The sequence below is a fragment of the Dermacentor albipictus genome, chromosome 1, assembly GCF_038994185.2.
Source record: "Dermacentor albipictus isolate Rhodes 1998 colony chromosome 1, USDA_Dalb.pri_finalv2, whole genome shotgun sequence".
Classification (NCBI taxonomy): Eukaryota; Metazoa; Arthropoda; class Arachnida; order Ixodida; family Ixodidae; genus Dermacentor; species Dermacentor albipictus.
This window is the reverse complement of record NC_091821.1, coordinates 477,290,854-477,310,923: the sequence shown is the minus strand read 5'-3', so window position 1 is coordinate 477,310,923 and position 20,070 is coordinate 477,290,854. Positions and strand designations below refer to the sequence as shown.

Sequence of the window (20,070 nt, the reverse complement as noted above, 5' to 3'; positions counted from 1 at the left end):
TGCCATAATCTTCCACTGCCTTGTCTCCAGCCTGCTTTTTGCCTACCTTGGCATTGAAGTCGCCCATCAGTATAGTGTATTTTGTTTTGACTTTACCCATTGTCGATTCCACGTCTTCATAGAAGCTTTCTACTTCCTGCTCATCATGACTGGATGTAGGGGCGTAGACCTGTACAACCTTCATTTTGTACCTCTTATTAACTTTCACAACAAGACCTGCCGCCTTCTCGTTAATGCTATAGAATTCCTGTATGTTACCAGCTATATTCTTATTAATCAGGAATCCGACTCCTAGTTCTCGTCTCTCCGCTAAGCCCCGGTAACACAGTACATGCCCGCTTTTCAGCACTGTATATGCTTCTTTTGGCCTCCTAACCTCACTGATCCCTATTGTAACCCATTTACTGCCCTCTAATTCCTCCAATAGTACTGCTAGACTCGCCTCACTAGATAACGTTCTAGCGTTAAACGTTGCAAGGTTCATATTCCAATGGCGGCCTGTCTGGGTGATGACATGTGGTGTTTTATGGCGCAAGGGCCAGGTTTGGCCAAAGAGCGCCAAGCCAATGGTAATTAGATCAAAGTGAAGCGATATATTATGAGCAATGAATATTACAGGGCTGTAAAGGGGCCTAAAAGATGGTCACTATAAAGTGCGTAAGAGCTATATGTAATAAAACTATGACAATGACTATGAAGTGTGTCAAGGACATGAAAGGTGCATTGTAAAAGAGTTACAATGCGCTAAAATTGGTCATTTGGATAAAAATTCTAAAAAGCACTACTGCCTTAACAGATTCCTTGAAGCGCAAGGACCTGAAGGCGTGTGCTATACAAGGACTACTATCACAGCAGTATCCTCTAGAAAGAGGATGTGCTACGATACCATTGGGCTATTAACATGTAAAACCGCATCATTCAAGAAACCTAGGACAGCTTTGGTGGTAAAAAGGCGTTCCTTACCAAGAAACATACCGGGATGGAGAGGGAGACAATATCGGTATGCTAGAGGAAAATATTTCGTTCTTTCCCTTTCGGCTTCCCGATACTCCACTAGGACGTAGAGGATGGTGAGCCTTTCACCACATCTACCACAGGTAGGAGGTTCGCTGCCAGTCAGCAGAAAATTGTGAGTACCATATGTGTGTCCTATTCCGAGTGTACAGGATAGGACATCAGTCCGTCTTGTTTTTGTAACGGGGGGCCAGAACCTATCCTTGGCTTAATCAAGTGCAGCTTATTATTTGTTTCTTTGTCCCACATGCGTTGCCAGTAGCTTCGCAGTTTCATTCGCAAAAAAGGCTGGAGGTCTTTGGCTCCAAAATATAGTTACCAAGAGACATGCATACTAAAAGAATTTCACGCAGGTCGGCCTCTTCTGCGAAATCACAGAAATGAGTGAACATGATTGGCTGGTGCATCTATAAAAATTCTTTTTGAGTTGGATGGCACTGTGTTTGCCACTGCTTTTTTTTTTTTAAGGTTTTCAATGACTGCAGCAGCAATCACGGAGTAAAAACGTGAACTGTCTGCACCAGAAGAAAATGTAGCTGATTTCACATTGCCCCAAAATGAACCAACACTTTTCGTCATGTGTATTTGAGGCTGATTTGAGAGGTAACTGAGATGTATATTTAAAACCAGTGACCGTTACGGGATAACCTACTCAGTAGACATGTCGCCTTGAGCTTCAGATACCGATTCCAATCTGGCATCACAATACGTGCTCTGAAATAGAAGCATGCGAGTGTTTGAAAATTTAGAATACCAGCAGAATATTTAAAGAAGGAACATGCGCTCGTGTGTCTCAGCCTTTTCTTCACCCTTGTCTTGTGTGCAAAAAGCTGCATTCATGTCCTACCAACATGCCCAACAGTCACCTTATGTATAATCTATTTGACATACCATCTTTCAAAGCTTTAGAATAATCCACAAATAACCAAAGCAAATCAAACACATTGCTGGCCATGCGGGAGCAGATGCAATTGCTAGTGTCTGTCTCTATGTAACCTGTGAATATATGCCCGATTTTGAGCTACTGTGTTCCTGCCATGGCATTATTTAGCGCATAAGGTAAGCTTAGCCACTGAATGACTATGGTTTTTGGGAAAGCCAACCTCTTGGTAGCAGAAAAGGCACAGTCTGCATAGAGCACGGGAACAACTTAGCACAACAAAAGGAAATGGAGGAAACTGCGGAAGTAATCGCAATAATAATGCTTCTCTAGGGAGTAAAAATCCAATGAGCCAACCCACTACAGAAACGCCCCGTCCATGTGGTTTAACTATTCTAATGTGCCAGCTTCCTGCTACGCACTCATCTGGCCCCTCAGTGAAGCCCATCATGCTCCTACAGCGTATCAGGCTCAGCTAATGGGTAGCTTTAGAAATAATGTCCCCAAGCAGCTTTGTGTACCCCAGAGCCCAAACTCCTTTCTACATCTTTTGCATTATTTTGTATTTTCCTTGCTTCCCTCTGTATGCCTGGCCGATAGCACCTCTCTAACTTTGGGTATATTTCTATATCTTGCTGTTCACGCCTGTGACAAATGCACAGAACCACAAATTCTTTCTCTTTCTTTTACGAAACAATGGGTGAAGAGTAAGAACTGTGCTGGCAATATTTATAGGCTGTTTGTTCAGTAATAAATAATAATGAGTAGCAAACTTTCCACTTTGTAGCCTCACAAAATGCAATGCTCGTCACTAAGCTTACATACAATGTGGTGACAAACACTCCACACAATGAAATTTCACACATTGGCTTTCTACTGCATTTTGTTGACCACAGCAAAGCAAAAAAAAAAAAAATTTCGTTACTACTGGCACAATTAGTACAAGTTGTTTCTCGTAGCACCAGATGGTTTAGTCTAGCTGTTCTCAAGTGAGACTATGTGAGCATCTTGGAAATGCAAAGACATTTCTGGAGACCTGGAGTCTATGCAGCCTTTACTTATTATTGTGATAGCAACTATAGGGTTGCTTGAGGTGCGATCCCGCTACCACCGTTGCGCTGTCCTGTTATTGAAGGTGCAAGCACATGGCCCCTGCGTGAAGGGTTACAAGGCCTCCGAAGATGCTCAGTGTGTTTGGCTGCAAAGACGACGGAGCCAATTGGATGGACACACCCTCACGCTCGAGGTGCAATGCCTGTAACGTCACTGCTCATGCTTGTCATTGCACCAAGGTTGCAACAAGCCTGGTATTTGGCAGGGTTCCCGCTATGCAGCAGCAGTTGTCTCCTATGCTGTGTTGATCTAATGATCTAATAACATTTTTTCGCATGTTCTTAGATCACCGTGTGAGGAGCTCGAGTGTGACATGAAAACCTTGCTATCCCTTTCAATGCTTCGTTTTTGGGGCGAAACTACTAATTTATTTAGAGAGCACTTTCCATATTTTTTTAGTAGTTGCTGTACACAAGGAAAACGAGTGTCTCGAAGATAAAAACTGGAGGGGATTAGACAAAGTGCACGGTACAGAGCACAATGCTGAAGAACCAAAATTAGTGGGTGGTAGTGAATTTATGCACAGATGAAAAAAAACTGACTGATCTTGAACAGATGCATGAATAGTCAAAAGTGGAAAGGGGCAGCTAAAGCGGGCTTAGCTAATGTTGTTACACGTCCTTGTGTCACGGACAACATTGTGCACCCCTCCTCCAGCTCAAACACACCGTCTTCCCTTGAAGTCTGCCATCATGGTCACTATTCCACCTGGATTAGTGTCCTTCAAAAGCAGTTACCATCTCACCAATGTCTACTTCTGAACATTTAATTCATGTCCAAATTGTTGCTCCATATTTCTCCTGGATACAACACTACAGACCCTTTAGCTGTTTACTACCATAGGCCCTGGATGGCTTCCAGTATTACCCACTGACAGGACCCACTAAATTTAGAAGGGGCAGAAATGACAAGGGTGAGTATCAGGAGCGCATTAAAACAGAAGCCTGCAGATTTTCTTCACTTTTTACCTCTGTTGAAAATCACAATTTTACAAGATAGGTTTGCTGTAAGTTACACGAAAAATTATAAGCAGTACGCACCTTTCTTTTATCTGGAAATGTCAAGTGAAGCTTCTTGTACATGAAACCCTTGAAAACAAATTTTTGTTCAAGCATAGTAGACTTATCGATAAGGCATGTGGCCGTGAGTTTCTTGGGGCCACAAGATTGTTGCTGTCATCGCGCGCGCGCACTTGAAACTGCCTACAAATTGTAACCCACTCACCAGGCGCACTGGTTGTGGACGCGGTCGTTCCAGCCACCGTGGAGACGACGCAGTGCTGGTGGTGGTGCTCAGTGCTGTTCCCCGCTGCCTCGGTCGCCCCGTCCTTGAAGATGCCCCCCGAAAAGCCAAACACAGCATCGTCGGGCATCTTGATGTTGCCCAGGCCGGACGCCGTCACGCCGTCGCCACCGTCTCCACTGCCCTGGTGGTGGTGGTGGTGGTGATGGTGGTGGTGACCACTGGGCACATTGAGCAGCCCGCCGGGGGAGCAGGGGGGCTCGGTTTTCTCTAGCTGGGTGGTGCCTGGGTGCAGCATAATGACGCAGTGAAGTCGCACACGTGGGAGGAGAAGTACAGGGGACTTCACACCAAAGTGAATGCAATGCCTATATACTCCATCTCAACTAATTCATGTAGTGCAAGAACGATTACGGTAAAAGTCAGCCAATCAGTAACAAGAGCTGGCTGCGTTTTTTAGAGAAGGAAGGACCCACCCATTGTGTGCTACTAATCCTTCAGTGAAGCTTGTACTCAGTGTCACACAGAGCCACCATAAGCTTCGCCTGAGATGTTCACAGCAGCGTATACTATGCCCAGAATGTGCTTCTTCACCAAGCCGGAGATGTGGTTCAAGGCCCTTTTAAGACGAAGGGATTTGCAAGCTTGGCTCGGTGATAGCGGGCATTTCGGTACAGTGCACTAAAAACACAAAGAGGGAAGAATGCATAACACACAGAGTGCACTGTGTGCTTGTTGGTTCTTGCCTTTTTAAACACGTTTTTAATGAATAGCATTAAAACGCTCAATAGGTTCAACGCATGGAGCTTTCAACTACAATGACGAAGGGAAAATCTGGCACTGCAGGTACTCCAGCCACCATGAGAGTGGTAGGCAGGACACATTTTTCTACGAGTTGACATGGCTTCATATACACAATCAAATGCAACTTCTCTTATTATTTTTTGTGGTTAAGCTGTACACTGTGCTAGTCGCACAACTTTTATTACGAGCATTTGATTGTTATTGCGTCAACAACAACTGTTTCCTTTTGTAATGTAATATCGAATGCATAAGTAAGTATGCATAAGTAAATCTCAACACCTCGGGATATGCCTGTCGCTAGGACTTGATGCTGCATATGTAAGGGACCTTTTTATTAAATTATAGCCATTTGCTTATCACCCATCCTAGCAAGTGGCTGATACCAGCATTAACGAAGGCATGGTATTGTGCCATACAACAAAAAACACAGAGAATGAAAAATGGAAAGAATCATTTTGTAATACGGCCGTCGGGTGTGTTCTGGGTAGGGACACCCACTATGGTTGACTATTTCAGATATTTTAAAATTTAGTTTTACTGGTAATGTTTTTAAAGTGCTACAATGGTGAAATTAAGAGATGGCAACATTATGCTAAGCCAATATCCTCAAAGCCAGAAAGATGAAGTTTAGGCAAAACCCATGTAGTAGTATGGTCTATCATTTTATGCAAGGCTGTATTACCGACACAAGTCACTATCACATTACCCTCTAGTATTTTTAGCACTAGACCCTATCACTCCAGGTGCACAGAGAATATGCAGAGGCTACATTATTTGGCTATAAAGTACTAAAGTAGTATTTGGCTCTAAAGTCTAAAGTAATTTCTGACTTGTCATATCTTATTTAACATTAACTAAACGTCAAAGCCCTTATAAATCTTGGAAAAAAAAGTGCTGGCAAGTGCCAGTATGGCCTAAATAACTTTACATAAAACATTTGCTCCTATGAAACAATTGAAGTTTATGGAGCCAGGTGATGGATGCATCATAACATCATGATACAGGGACTCGTTTAATTTCTGTGTTTACTGCAGCTGCCACCTGCATGCATAGCTAAGAGAAATGTATGTGGCGTTCTTGCTTATGTTTTAATGAACAGCGTCACACTTAGTTTTATCGCTACAAGATGTCAAATTTTGCTCCGTGTCATGATGTCATAATAATGTTGATGATGTCGGGCCTCACATTTCACGATGACTTCGTACCACTTTAAAATATCTTATAAGCATTTCCCAACCTTCATATTTGATAAGCCTGATTCTTTTACATAGAAGAAACATCTAGTTGACTTTATACAATTTCGAAAAATATGTCAGTAATTCTCTAAGCTATGACGCCAAGTTCACGAAAAATGTTTTTTGAGAAGAATAAGAATACAGATTATCAGTCTATTTTCTGTTCTATCAGTCTATAAAGCACATTTTTCTAGGCAAATTAAGGTCCTAAAGAATGCGTAATACTTTAAAAAAAATTTGATATTTGAAAGATTGTTAACAAATGTAGGTCTCATGCCAGCACTTATAATTGAAGTTTGGCTCCCCATAACCAAAAAATGTTCAGCAGTAACACAGAAGAGGTTTTCATCTATGCAATGAACCAAAAATAACGAAATAGAAATAATTCTGGGAGTGTAATTAAAAAAAAAGAAAGCATGCTTTTCTGAGAGGTTTGCCTTGCTATAAAACAGAGCCATGTCAGAAGTTTTCATACAATTTCATTTTTGGTCGTTCATCAGATGACCAACTAGGCATGAAATAAGTGTACAATGTTTTATTTAATAATATTTATTAGAAAAAGAATTATGCTTGTTGGCATATGAAAGAACAGCAAAAGAACAAGGAGGGGGTTGAGGGCACTCTCAGGAAATCAAAAAGAACGAATTGAAACACCAGAGGCGCTAACAAAAAACATCCTAGAGCGCTAAATATCCCCCAGAGTCATAGCTTGTCTCCTTCCAATTCTTAATTTTGTATAATTTTGCCCATGAAGCACCTTGTATAGCATTTCCTAGCTTGTTTTGCAGCATCAGTAATGGTAAAGGGGGGCCCTTATGTTGAGTGACCAGCGATTCGTGAGACAAGTTTTGACAGTGTAAAGGTGAAGTTTTATTCTGTATTGTTCCAGCATACTAAGTATGCCTCTCTTGCAACTGCTGAAATTACAAAGAGCGTCATATTGTTTGCTTTTAGTGTAGAGCTTGACTCCAGAATGCTGCAGCCACCCTCCGTATTAATAACCAAGCTTCAATGCACTTACTAAAGCGCTCCCGTCACCGTGTCCATAGTGCACTGTGATTTTTACGTACCAACTCCCAGCAAACTTCTACCTGCCTCGCCTTTGCACTTCGAGCTTCACCATACTGTCGCTACTAGTATAGATCAGGATACTACAGTGCATAAAGACAACAAATAGAGACGCTCCATCGTTTCTTCAATGTGCAAGAAGTCTGCAGAGTATAAACACATTTCAGATGTAGTGTATCCTCCATGTTAAAGCTTCCGTTTATCACAGATGGAAACATGCTGCAAACACATTTAAGTTCTTACTACCTGTTAGAATTTCATATTAATGTTAAAGAACAAAAAGATGCAGTAACAGCACGGGCATTCAACCCTCATTAACTCTTTCCATACCACACCCATTGGGCATCGTTAGCCCACTAACGATGGTTTGAAAGGCCATTTTCGAGACCTTCCGCGCTGCTCATGGACACACTATACTACCGGATGTGAAGTAGAACTATACTTTTGTTTTCTAAGCAGTTTGCTTTTCCCCCCAGGTTGCGATTTTCGAACACACTCCGAAGTTTTCGCAATCGTCAAAGTAAAAACAAAAAATGGCTGCTCACTATTGATGGTTTGAAACGCCGCTTTTGAGACCTTCCATGCAGATCACGACGGACACCGTGTGCCATAGGACATGAAGGAGGAGAACTACATTTTTGTTTTCTAAGCAGTTTTCTCCCCTGCCAGGCACTAATTTTTTAATGCACTCTGACGTTTCGTGATCGTCAAAGTAGAAAACAAAATGGCAGCTTCCGGGAGCAGCGCACAGGCTTTCAAAAATTGCAGATATTGTGATTCCACTGCATCTGAAGCTGATTTTATCGATGGATCGAGCAGCAGCGAGTCTGAGGATGCTGCCTTTTAGTTGGACTTTCACTCTAAGAGCGACGACGACGTAAGCCAGCCTGGAACATTGGTGGCAGCAGCCTGGCACAACAAACTGTAGTGCTTCCTCTTAAAGTTTTGTAGCGGAATACCTCTTCATTGAAAAATTTGGATTTTCGCGGAGATAGTGGCTATTAGACGGCAGTACATTTTGTATATCTCAGAACTTTTGTTATCGTTTTCTTAGTAGATACAAGCTTGTCATTATAAACTGTGTTCAATTTTACCCCACAATCTTTATTCTGACTTTACTCTATCTTTCTTTATGATATAAATCTCGTTAATAAAACTTTTATGCGTGAAAAGCGCACTCATTCTGCCTTTTGTTTTATGTCATAAAATATTGAGTGCAGCAGTTCTTTCATGAAAAAAAAAATATTTGTTGTAACCTACAAAAAGCACCTATTTTTCTCATCGTAGGGAAAGAGCTAATTCAGAAAAACGAATAATTCGAACTCGTCCTCTGGTCCCGGCAGGCGTTATTTGATGCAATCAAGCTCTCCTTAATTTGAATGTATTGGCCGCACGTCGGTTAACTAGGACAACTCTCGGAGCTCGGCGAGCGCCGCAAATGTGCAATGTAAAAGAGCACAAATGGCGCTAGCGTCCAACCGAAATGAAGCGGCGGAGTCCACATTGCCAAAGACATTAGCGGAAATCATATGTGAATGACAGCAGGGAGCACCACGTGCCTATTTGTACCTTTAAAGCCTTTAGTTTTTCGCTTACCACATCGCATAACACTGTGTTGGTCGCATGCCCTCATAACTGCGTAATCGCGACCCATGATCGTGTTGAAAGGCACCATGGTTTAGGCTGGGCAGTTGCGGAAGACAGTAGTTTCGTTATGAATCGGTGCGCGTGTTGGCTGCGTGTCTTCCAAACTGCGTAGTCACCACCCATGATCGCGTGCGCCGTTGCTGCAGCAAATGGCTGTATTGTTTTTATGGTGCGTGCGTTGGCCACGTGCCTTCAGAACCCCAAGGTCTCCCTCCACGAGAGCGTCGTCAGCGGCTGCGGTTTCATCGACAGCAGTTGCGGCAAACAGTTGTTTCATTTTGAGTTGGTGCAAAGCTCTCGAGGATGAAGAGCACCGACTACATAGTGAAGAATGGGCAATTATTTGGCAAGTGGCTCACTGGCGAAAAAATAATCTGGATGTGTGCACAGTACTGAAAAGTGTGTCTCAGATGAAGGCACGTGCAATGGCTGCGCTGCGAAGGAAGTTGCAAGGCCTTCACTACTACGAGTGCTAATCAGTCACGTGATGGCGAGGATTGCAGCTTCCGCACTGCGTTTGTGCAGAATAGAAATGGGATTTGCCTTTTTATTCAGCAAATAAAACTGTGTTTACACAGTAAGCACCTGTTTACTACTTTCTTGGTACCCTCGATGATTCGACTTTCAGTTAATTTGGACATGTTCGTCAGTCCCATCAAATCCAAATTAACGAAGTTTTACTAGTACGCAATTTGGGCATTTTTATGTTACACGTGAAACTGTTACCGTCAGTTTCAGTATCAAGGACACTGGGTGGGTTACAAGCTTCACTATATCTTTTGAAAGGAACAACACAGGCACATAGTTTATTCATTTTTGTTGCAAGATGTTCTCCAATGAATTGCACATCTGATTAAAAAAAGGAAGCTTTCTCAAAAAGAAGAAGAATACGTGTACAACTGAACCGTCTGTGCCTAAACTTTGAACACTGCATTAGGCAGTTTACCTATCTAATAATGCATCTGCCTGGTGCGTTCAGGTGAGTGTGAACCAAACTACAAATTAGCCATGATAAAATGAGGGCAATGAGCCAAAGGGACTGGCAGCGCTATCTGCTGGCAAAGCATGCAGCAGGAAATTTCACCACTGCTCTCAGTGTTGCTTGCTGTGCTTGACTATTATCAAGATAGTACAAGAGAGTTTTCACCTTATCAGAACAAACTGCGCAGGCACGAATATCAAACAATAGTTAACAAATACAGACTTTGCGTAAGAGTTAGGCATAATGAAGTGAGGAGTTTCGTATCATAACTTCTTCCTTTCATGTTGTTATACCAAACATGCCATGCGAGTCCCAAATCTTTTAGTAGACACTGCAAATCAAGATAAAATGACATATAGTAGTGGGCATTTTACGTAAGCATCAAATGGCGTTTTATGCCAACTTAAGCATATTTCAGAAAAGAAGCCCAAGATTTGGAAGATGTCAGTGAAATCCAAATCCATTTTGAAACGCACAATCCATTCAATGTTGAAATGAACTTTAGGAAAGCCAATGGAGATTCAATCAAAATCAACAAAAAGTAAGAATTGGAAATGAATGGAAATTCAGTGGAAGCCACATGAATCAAGAGATGAAATAATTGTTCCACTACATGGCATAACAACATTCAGTAATTTGTGTGCATAAGGTGCATATTGGTTTCTGGATGTCCGAGCAGGCAGCCTTTTTTCTGTGCAGCAAGTGAACAACTAGGTGCCCATGTTCTAATCCAGTAAACTTGCCTAAAAGTATGCTTGCTTTGTCTTTTTCCAGCCATTCTTTTCACTCCTTTGAAGTGACATAGAGTTGCTGAGCATCCTTCAATTTACAGTGAGCCATGCTCATTACGCATTCCTTTCTTGTGTTTACCCAAGACTGCATTAAGGTTTGGGGTGTCACTTCTTTGCTTCACTTAGGTAGTATTATACAGACTTCTTGCTTGTTAATGATCGTGGCCACCAAGGAAAGTACGGCATTTTGACGCTGCTTTGTCAAAATAACAGCACACGCACGAACCCCACATAATTTTCTGTAAAGGAGCAGTCAGCAACAAATGCCTACATACTAGGTTGCTTGCTTTGTGGAACTGTTAAGTCCGATTATTATTCTGTTTAAAACAACAGCCACCAGCTCTATTTGAGCATGTCTCATAGCTAGGTGAAAGCAATGATTGTGATTCTCAGTAAAGGGCCAATTAGTAAGGAACGCACATTTGGCTGTCTTCTTGTTACATTAAAGAGCTGTCAAACATGTTCATTATTGCCTTCAGATACACAGTGGTTGAATGCTTGCTGCGAGTCATTTCTTGTGCGGCATCAGCAATAAAGCCTTGGAACATTGTAGTACATTGACTTGTTTGTGTAAACACATCAACCCTATTTCTGACGGTTAGTTGAGCTCAGCTCAGCTGATCAGTTCAGCGGGCATACCGGCAAACACGTTGCTCTTGACGCTGTCACGTGGCATGTCGGCGTCATCGTCCGAAAGCATTGCAGCGTGGTGGTTGTCTTCCAGGCCTGAAGTGAGGAACAAGTATAATGGCAATTGGTACCAGCACATGCTCGCTTGTAATGAGTGCTGTCGCATACGTCTTGTGATGAGCACACTGCTTTTCATGCACTCAAAAGTGCAAAGCAAGCGGGTAAAAACAATGATGTTCAAGTCATCATTCCTTTCTTCTTGGTACTGATATATAACTCAATACTAGCAAAGATTTAAAAAAAAAAAAAAGATATTAAGAACTCCACTTGATAGAAATGGCCCTGCTTTTGTAATGAATCATAGCCTTGCTCCTTTGACATCATTGTACTGGATTTTTACATTGAATAAAAGGGTGAAAAGTTGCAAGGCAGGCCGCTTTTCTTATTCCACGGTGCTGGATGCGAAATTACACCACTGCAAACAAGAAAATCAAACGACAAGTAAGCATTGAAAATTAATGGCTATCACAAGGCGTGAAACAAGGACATGTGTGCAACATGGGAGCAGCCTGAGAGAGTGAAAATTGCAGCAAGTCAGACTACTGCCCAGAGCACGAATGGCATGGCAAGTGAGAAAAATTTCCAAACACTGCTTTTTTGCAGTAAAGAATTGCTGACATCATCGACGACTGCCGATAAGCAGGAACATCACCACTACGTATCTTTCGCACACTGCTAATATTTATCCAATAACTAAACACTAACTATTATGACAAAAAGACTGTCTTAATACATCTAAATTCATACTGCTGTGTGTGCATCCTCTCAGTTGCTTTCAAAAAGATGCACAGTTTTATTCTGTTTTCCTTTAAACCCGACAGGTGCTTGACAAGCATGAAGTGAAAGTAATGTACAGTCCCCATGCTTGTAGTATCTTAATTTAATTGTTCAAGGCCAGAGGACACTGCAGATTTGACCATACAAAAGGACTCATGAATGGAAGAACATACATCCAATTAAGTTAATTTTCAACTAACAACAAACGGAAGAAACTGTGATAGATTACTGGAGATGTTGCCAAGAGACTGCGAAATTAACAGACCCGAATCTGTTAGAAGTGAGACTGGCTGCCCTGTCCAGATTACGCATAGTTATAGCCACATCTAGATGTTGGTAAAAAGAAAGCCTCAGTCGTGCACATAATAAAATGAATACAAAGCTTTACATATAACAACAGACAAAGAAGAGAAATAAAAAAAACAGCAAAAGGCTAGCTCATGCCAAAATGAAATGCAACATCACTGGGAAAGTGTTACAGCCCCCACACGTGACTGTGGTATACCTAAATGCAGTGACTTGTGGAGACTTTGCACTCTTCTAAGGGCGCATTCACACCGGTGATTTACAGAGCTCACGTGACCGACTGCAACTGCGCAACCACTATTCACATCGGGAACCGCAACCTGCCCATTGCCACACCAAAATGTCTCGTGATTAATACCATTTTTGCCAGCTCTAACCGCCATAACAATGTATAATAACTGTCAACATGTTCCAACGTCCTGTTCCTCTGCCACTAATTGGTTCAGCGGCTTTGCGATTGACAATGTCAGGCTGAAAATATGGCAGCGAGCAACTGAAAAAAACAAAAACAAAAAACAGTTGCTCTCCTACCAGGGTGACCATTTGCGACTGGTCTCTTTTCAACCAAATTAACAGTGCAACCTCTGTGAGTCGCTGAGGTTAATGAGCCCTAATGGTGTGGCATTGTGTCGTGCTGACTACCGTGAATACACTGGCATTCTCACTAAGCATTTGTGGCCTAGAAAGCAGTGTCTTTGATTTCAGCAGAAAATGGAGTGAACATTCAACCAGGATTAAGCTGTCCCTGCTAAGCAATGCAGTGCAGACTGAATGATCTGACTGTTTCATGGTAAAATTACGGAAAACTGATGCGACGTGCAGATTGTGGTACTGCCCTACTGGGAACGTTGACTGTTGTGCACCAGACCACTGTGTTTAGAAGGCCGCCGTCTAACTGCCCCCATGAAATGTCTTTTACGCAGACAGTGCTTTACATCCCTTTACAATATTTCCATAAGTACAGCAGAACTTCATTGATACGTTGCCCTTACGTACGTTTTCTCGGTGCCAATGTTTGCAATAGAGAACACAAAGAAATGACCCAATAGTGTTACGCTTAATTTTTACTAGTTCGTAGGTTCCCCGGCAAACACGATTTTTTGTCATCAACGTTCAGTACGCCGCCAAACTGCGATCGTATGATACATTTTCCGGCCACAAGATCCCATGTGAACAAGAAAATGCAAGAGGCGCGCGTGATCAGGAACAGTATATAGCTGCCCATCACAGCAGCTTCACTGCAATACTCGCCCACCCATCTCATGTGAAAACGCCAACGCGCACTCAGTTTCTTAGTCCGGTACCAGCAAATCTCCGTTCAGGTTGTTGCATGTGGCATTCACAGCTATTAACACAACCGTCTTGCGATAAGCATCTATGCTTATCTGTTTCACAGTATGTGGTGCCATTGGAAGCATAGCGAATGCTTTTAATAGGCGATAAATGAAATGCACTACCGTTTTCTGCTGGAAATTGCGACCGTATACGTTTTCCAGCTGCTAGATTCCATGTGAACAAGAAAAGGTGCAAGGCGCACTCTACTGGAAACATTATGCCCATCTCATGTGAAAATGACGGCACGTACAGTTTCTTATTCTGGAGCCAGCAAATCTCTGCCCGGGTTTTCGAACACTGCATTCACAGCTGTTGCTGCCAAACCTTATTGTGATAAGTGTCTTCACCTCTCTCTTTTACAGCGCGTGGTGCGTAGTGCCATTAGTAGTGTACTGCACACTTTTAGTAGGCAATAATCCAAATGCCCTGCCGTTCCCTGCTGCAGGCAGCGCGATGTGGGCATCACGTTTCGCTTTGGCGGCATCCGGCATTGCCCACCAGCTCGATTTGGTCTAAGTTTTCCATCACCCTCTTTGAACACCACGCAATAGGAAAACAACCATATGCGTCTCGGGCTGCCGGAGCAGCACCGGATCGACGCACGCCGGCGTCTTGTGCCACAACAATTCCCGCGAGACTTTGCATTACATAGAGGTCTTTGGCAAATTTTTTTTTTTACTTCGGGTCGTACATTTTCCCGGTTAGTACGTTTTTCTCACGTTTCTTTTTTTTTCAATATGTATGGACGAGGTTCTACTGTATATGGCAATATCGCTTGTGATTTTGCTATGTTCCATTATAATTGGTAACCTTGTGCTGCTCCCACGAATGATGGCGCTAGAGCAGAGCAGCTCACAAAACTAAAGGTGCACATGGGGGCATAAAGCAGGAGAAGGCAATTCAATTCGTCCCTTAAGCTCGCTGAAAGGGTGGCAAATTTGCCATGCAATGTATGGTCTGCTGAAAAACTTGCAGACGAGTATCATCAAAGGTAGCTCAACATGATGAACAGCGCAAGTGATAAGCACATGGCACAATGCTCATGTCACTTGACAGCTATGCTTCCATGTTGAACACATAACTAACCAACACTCGTATGAAAGGCAGATCATTCAATTCATGCATGTTGTCGAAGTGTATGGAAGAACGAGTGAAAGTTTTCTATTCATTGAATGAAATACTCCTGAATGGATTTATATGAGACACTTGTCAACATGTGCTAATGCGAGCCAACAAATGATAATGAATGTGCCAAGGAAGTGGGTGTGGTGGAGGGGACCCTTGGCAGGTGCCCCTGTGTATGCCTACTTACAGAACAAAACCAGAACAGTAGAATGCAGCAATACGGCAACATGCAACACTTCAAGAATGCCACACAAACAGTGCCATGACATATGGGGTGTGAACTTGTACGCGTTCCAAAATCGAACGGAGGCAGTCCGTTCTTTACGTCTCGAAATAGGCGGTCCGTTCCGTTGCGTTCATCCGATAGCGTTCACGATAGCGTGGCGTTCGTCACTGTTCAAATTGACCAACTGTATGGGGCTCCATAGAACGGAACGCCTCCGTTCTATTTTGGAACGTGTACGAGATCGCACCCATGGTGTCCCAACCCCCTTATCAAACACATATTGTCTAGTTTCTCTGAATGGGCAGTGACAACTGCTGCCATTGTGCTTTTCATAACACCTATTTTGTTTGCCTAAGTCTTTTGCTGCTTAACCCTTTCACTGACAGCTCAACAATATTATTTGTTTAGGCAAGCTCTTGTTTTTTATCTACATAGAGGTGCATTTCAAGAACATTCACTGAGCTTGTCAAATCAAGTATCTCACACCAGCCTTGTACCCTACATTCATCTTTAACCAGCAGCTCAACAATATTTTTGACCTACTGTATCCTGCTTAGATTTTGCAGAAACATTTTCGTATTTCGTTTGGTAGGTAGGGTATTTGTGCAATATGAAGAAGAAATAACAAAAAGCAATAACAAAATGCCAGACCAGGTGTTTCGCGTCCTGTCAGTTAAAGGCCTACTGCAATGAAATTTTGAACCAAGTAAAAAGCCTAGTTTAAGAAAGGGTAGAGATAGAGGAGCCTCTGTGCAAAATTTGATGTTCCATATAAGAGCGGAAGCATTACAAAAAGCTAAAAAAAAAAGAAAAAGCTGTTTCTGATGCCAAAACTGAAAAAGGAGCTCAGCCATTACTGCTCGCCAGAAGTGACGCATGATTTAATGCATGGCACCTCGGCGTTACCTCCAAGATAAGTTCTCACCGCAGATATGTTTGCTATTCATAGTGCTCTAAAATGCACAGTGTGGATTTGGATACTATTCATTGGTCAAGCTGGCACAGGACAAAGCAGCTCCGAACCACGTAGTACGACCAGACTGGAGCGCACAAGCAGTGTTACGTACTCCAGCTATTGGAGTACATATGCTGTGTGGTGCAGACGCCACAGGTGGCATGGGGGGCTGCAATGAGCCTGTTCGCTGTTGAGACACTCGGACAACGGCTCGCCCCGACTGGTCTCTGTTAGTGACCTAACCCCAGGTGCTTGGTGACGCGAGCCAGCCCCAACGCCCGGTGCCCGCAGTTGGCCGCGGCACACTAAATACTTCAGAGGTGGCGTGTTTGGATTTATGTGCTAGTGACAAACACACCAGGTGCACGCGCCATCTGCTTGGGTGCTGTCTAATAGCTGCTAACAAGAAAACTACAATTACCAGCCCTGCAGCTTTGCAAAGGTTGGTTCAGTGGTATATGCAGTTGAATGCGACTATACAGAACTTGTTTATATAAAATTATCCCTTATATCAAACGATTTCTGAACATCATAAATTTACGAGAACATACAGCAAAAATTAAGGTTACATCGAACAAAAACAGCAGCCGCCAACATTTCGAACTTTTTAAAAATAATTTTTTTATTTAGAAAGTTTGCCCAACAGCATAAACTATTAAATATATAAATGTAGGCCAGTTTCGGCAATGTACACCAATAGTGCTCAATGATATCGAACTTAAAACAGCGCAAAACAGCCCGAGAAGTTGTCTTTCCTACATTTCAACTGGACAAGCTGCCAATGTCCCCTCGGGAAAAGTGTTTCAGCCTAGCTGCACCTGTCCAGTTCTGCCGCACCATGGTTGAGCACTGTCCTGCAGAAAGGTCACTGACTTGTGCAACACACGAAGCGCAGTCACTGTGTAAGCTGAAGGATCGGCTTCAATGGAGGTCCATTTTCAGCAGCACCCACTTGAAGGTCTTTGTGGCAAATTCTTTTTGCGTCATTTTCTCGAGAACGAACTGAACTTTCTACCCAGCATCGAGGGCGAGCTGTGACTTGTGCTGCTCTTTGCACAGCAGTCTGCTGAGCCGGACATTGCCTGGCTGCAGCCATGCATGTTGCTCTACGATTCGCTTCTTCAGCAGCTGTTCACAACTTGCGAGGAGGCCCCACAACGTGTACCGAAAAGTAAACACAGGTACTAAGATTGTGCAGCGCACATAAAAATCCCATGACCCATGGCACAATACAATGCAACTACTATGGGTCGTGACACCTAGTGAAATATAACGCAAAGGCAACGCAAAGTTTGAATGTATCGACACTACGCAGCACACATCTCACATCACTTGACAAATAGCTGAATACGATGCTTCTGCTGTTGATGATGATTTGTTGGCATCTCCTTTGAGATGGAGCATTGAAAAATAGTCACCTAGCCTTCTGGATTTAATTATTCATGCTATATATGTTTTCCATTCTAGCATTTTTGTATACATCTCCTTAATGTTCTTTTTCTACCTCAATACTTCTAAATCTACCTTGTGCCGATACCTATGCAACTTCTACATGCCTTGCCACCTGATGCAATAATATGCAACTGCAATGCAAAGTGCGCACATATCGACACTATGAGGCGTGCACTTTGCATTGCGTGACTCCTTGTGCGCTAGGGCATTGTCACGATCCGCCTGGGTTCGTGAACAAGGGAGGGCTCGAGGCACCCTCCATTAGACGGACGTTCCACAACGTGGTGGTGGTGACCGATGACTGACCCCCGAGCAGCTTGTGCTTGTCGGTGTTTACTGCGGTGCGGTGACCATTGTTGCCTACTGAGCCTGGCAGGCCACCGAGCCTGGCGGGCCAACGAAGATTATGCCCGAGGGGGCGTCACATGCTTGTTACAGGCGTGTTTATAGAGCATGTTTGCGCAGCAGCTAGCAAGCACAGGTGTGGTTCAGTGGTAGAGCAGCTGACTCCCACGCAGAGGGTCCAGGTTTGATCCCAATGGGAACTGGGTATCTGTTGTTCTCAATCCTGGCAATAGCTGCAACAAACACCGGTGGCGGCAGACAACATCGCCAACCAAGACAGCCATTGGAATGAGCCTAACAGTTTATACTGTAAAAATGATTCTGGTTTGTCACACAGCACCTGCCCACAGCCAATCAATTTTTCATCAGCTTCATTTTCTGCATGTATGTGGCATGTGGAGCTTTGCTTGCATTGTTATTATCTCCCATGTTGCCGTTTATTGTGTGTGATGGCTGAAACAAAGTGGCAGAATCCGCCATCTACCACAAAGTTGTACATTGTCGAGTCGAGTGCGGAGAGAAAAGAAATATGGCATCGCTGCAGTGTCCCGGAATGACATTCAGAAGGAAATGATCCAAGATTGCTTCTGTTATGCTGGTTTCCGAATTCCCGATGACAACAGTGGAAAGTCTTTCAATTAATGCAATGAATCCGTCACCAGGTTTGACAAAGTTTGGTTTGACAAAGCGTGGAGCGATTTGTCAGCATTTCCAGAAGGCATTGATGGGTCAATGGTTGACAAGTTTTTGTCCGCGGACGAAGTTTGTGGCTGCAGTAACGAGAGAGCTTGAGAATGAGGAATTCATCGCCGATGCCGTGAATCACAACGCAAGTGAAGGAAACAGCGAGTACAACAACCTAAATCCTGCGTCCACCTGCTGCAACTTGATGTGTGTGTGCGCCCTGTTCCAGCACTCCAACCCGAACGTGGAAGGCTGCTTGCTACCTTAGCTCTTCGAGTCCTTGGGCAAAGTGTAAAAATTCATGCTCTCCCAGAGGAAGAAGATTTGGGACTATTTCGTGCCACAGTAAGCCACAATTAGTTCCCTTTCGTCAATAAAGTGCTGTTACAAATTGTACGTGCTTTTATGTTGTCAAATACTTTAAAAGTTTCATATCGAATTACACTATCTATTGAACTAATACCCGTTTCTTTTTATGTGAGTTCAATATATGTGGGTTTGACTACTACTCATTTATAACAAATTTAGCTAAAGTTAAATTTTGCTGCAGTTGACCTTAATAGTCAAGCCATTTTTACAGTCCATTGTGTACGCTACTATTAATTTAGGTGTTGAGCAAAGCAGCATAAGTTTGCCATGTGCCACACATTTGAGCTGTTACCAGACACCTCTATGCAGAAGAAGCAAAATGAAGACACCAAAGATGGTCCTCTCCTACAAATGAGGCACTTGCCATACAAAGGCTACTTATATCCAGAGGAAAAATATATCTGGAGGAAAAAAGGTCATCCTTCTCATCACCAATGAGAAGCAGACCCCTTCATCACAAGTAACCTGACCCTTGCTTGCCTGTAAAGTGGGGTCTTTTTGTTTTCTATGGTGGAAAGTAGCATGCCTCAGTTTCCCTACTCTGACTGAAGGGCCCCTAGGCCAGGAATTACACAGTGGGGGGTGGGGAGGAGGGGTCGTCTCACCGGAGGCCATGTTGCTGGTGTCCTTCTGGGAGAGCTCGAACTCATCCATGGCGTCGAGCAGCTCGTCCTTTGGCACCACTGGCTGGCTCTTGGTTCCAACACCACTGCAGGGCACTGCTGTTCCAGGGGTGGACGAACAAGGGGCAGGGCAGAGGTTTGCCACGCTTCTTGAGAAACGCAGTTGGCATATGAGCTGACTGGTGAACTTTGGCAATTAGTATCAGTGTTAATCAGGAGAAAGCTATCAAGCCATACAGCAGACTTACGTTTACTCGACTCCTGTTAATTCACTCCCGACGGAATGTCCTGGCTGGCACCCAAACATTGTTATGGGCCCAAATGTCCATTCTACTGATCTCAAAATTGGCATATGCCAAATAATTCGAAATTGACTGTCCTAGTACGCGTTTCCCAATTCTCAATGT

At 43.3% G+C, this 20,070-nt stretch overlaps 1 protein-coding gene across 6 annotated transcripts in view; it reads right to left on the bottom strand.

Annotated features, from left to right (window-relative positions):
• Positions 1 to 20,070, bottom strand: part of LOC135900246 (uncharacterized) — a 104,042-nt gene that overhangs the window by 41,476 nt on the left and 42,496 nt on the right. For 2 of the 6 annotated variants that reach the window (XM_065429667.2, XM_065429666.2), the window contains exons 7-9: positions 19,646 to 19,762; positions 11,416 to 11,502; positions 4,232 to 4,534 (exon numbers count right to left, since the gene is read on the bottom strand). In XM_065429667.2, the coding sequence (XP_065285739.2) occupies positions 4,232 to 4,534; positions 11,416 to 11,502; positions 19,646 to 19,762 (507 nt within the window). The remainder of the gene's footprint in view (positions 1 to 4,231; positions 4,535 to 11,415; positions 11,503 to 19,645; positions 19,763 to 20,070) is intronic. The other 4 variants (XM_070532511.1, XM_070532512.1, XM_065429668.2 and 1 more) reach the window with 4 other exon arrangements.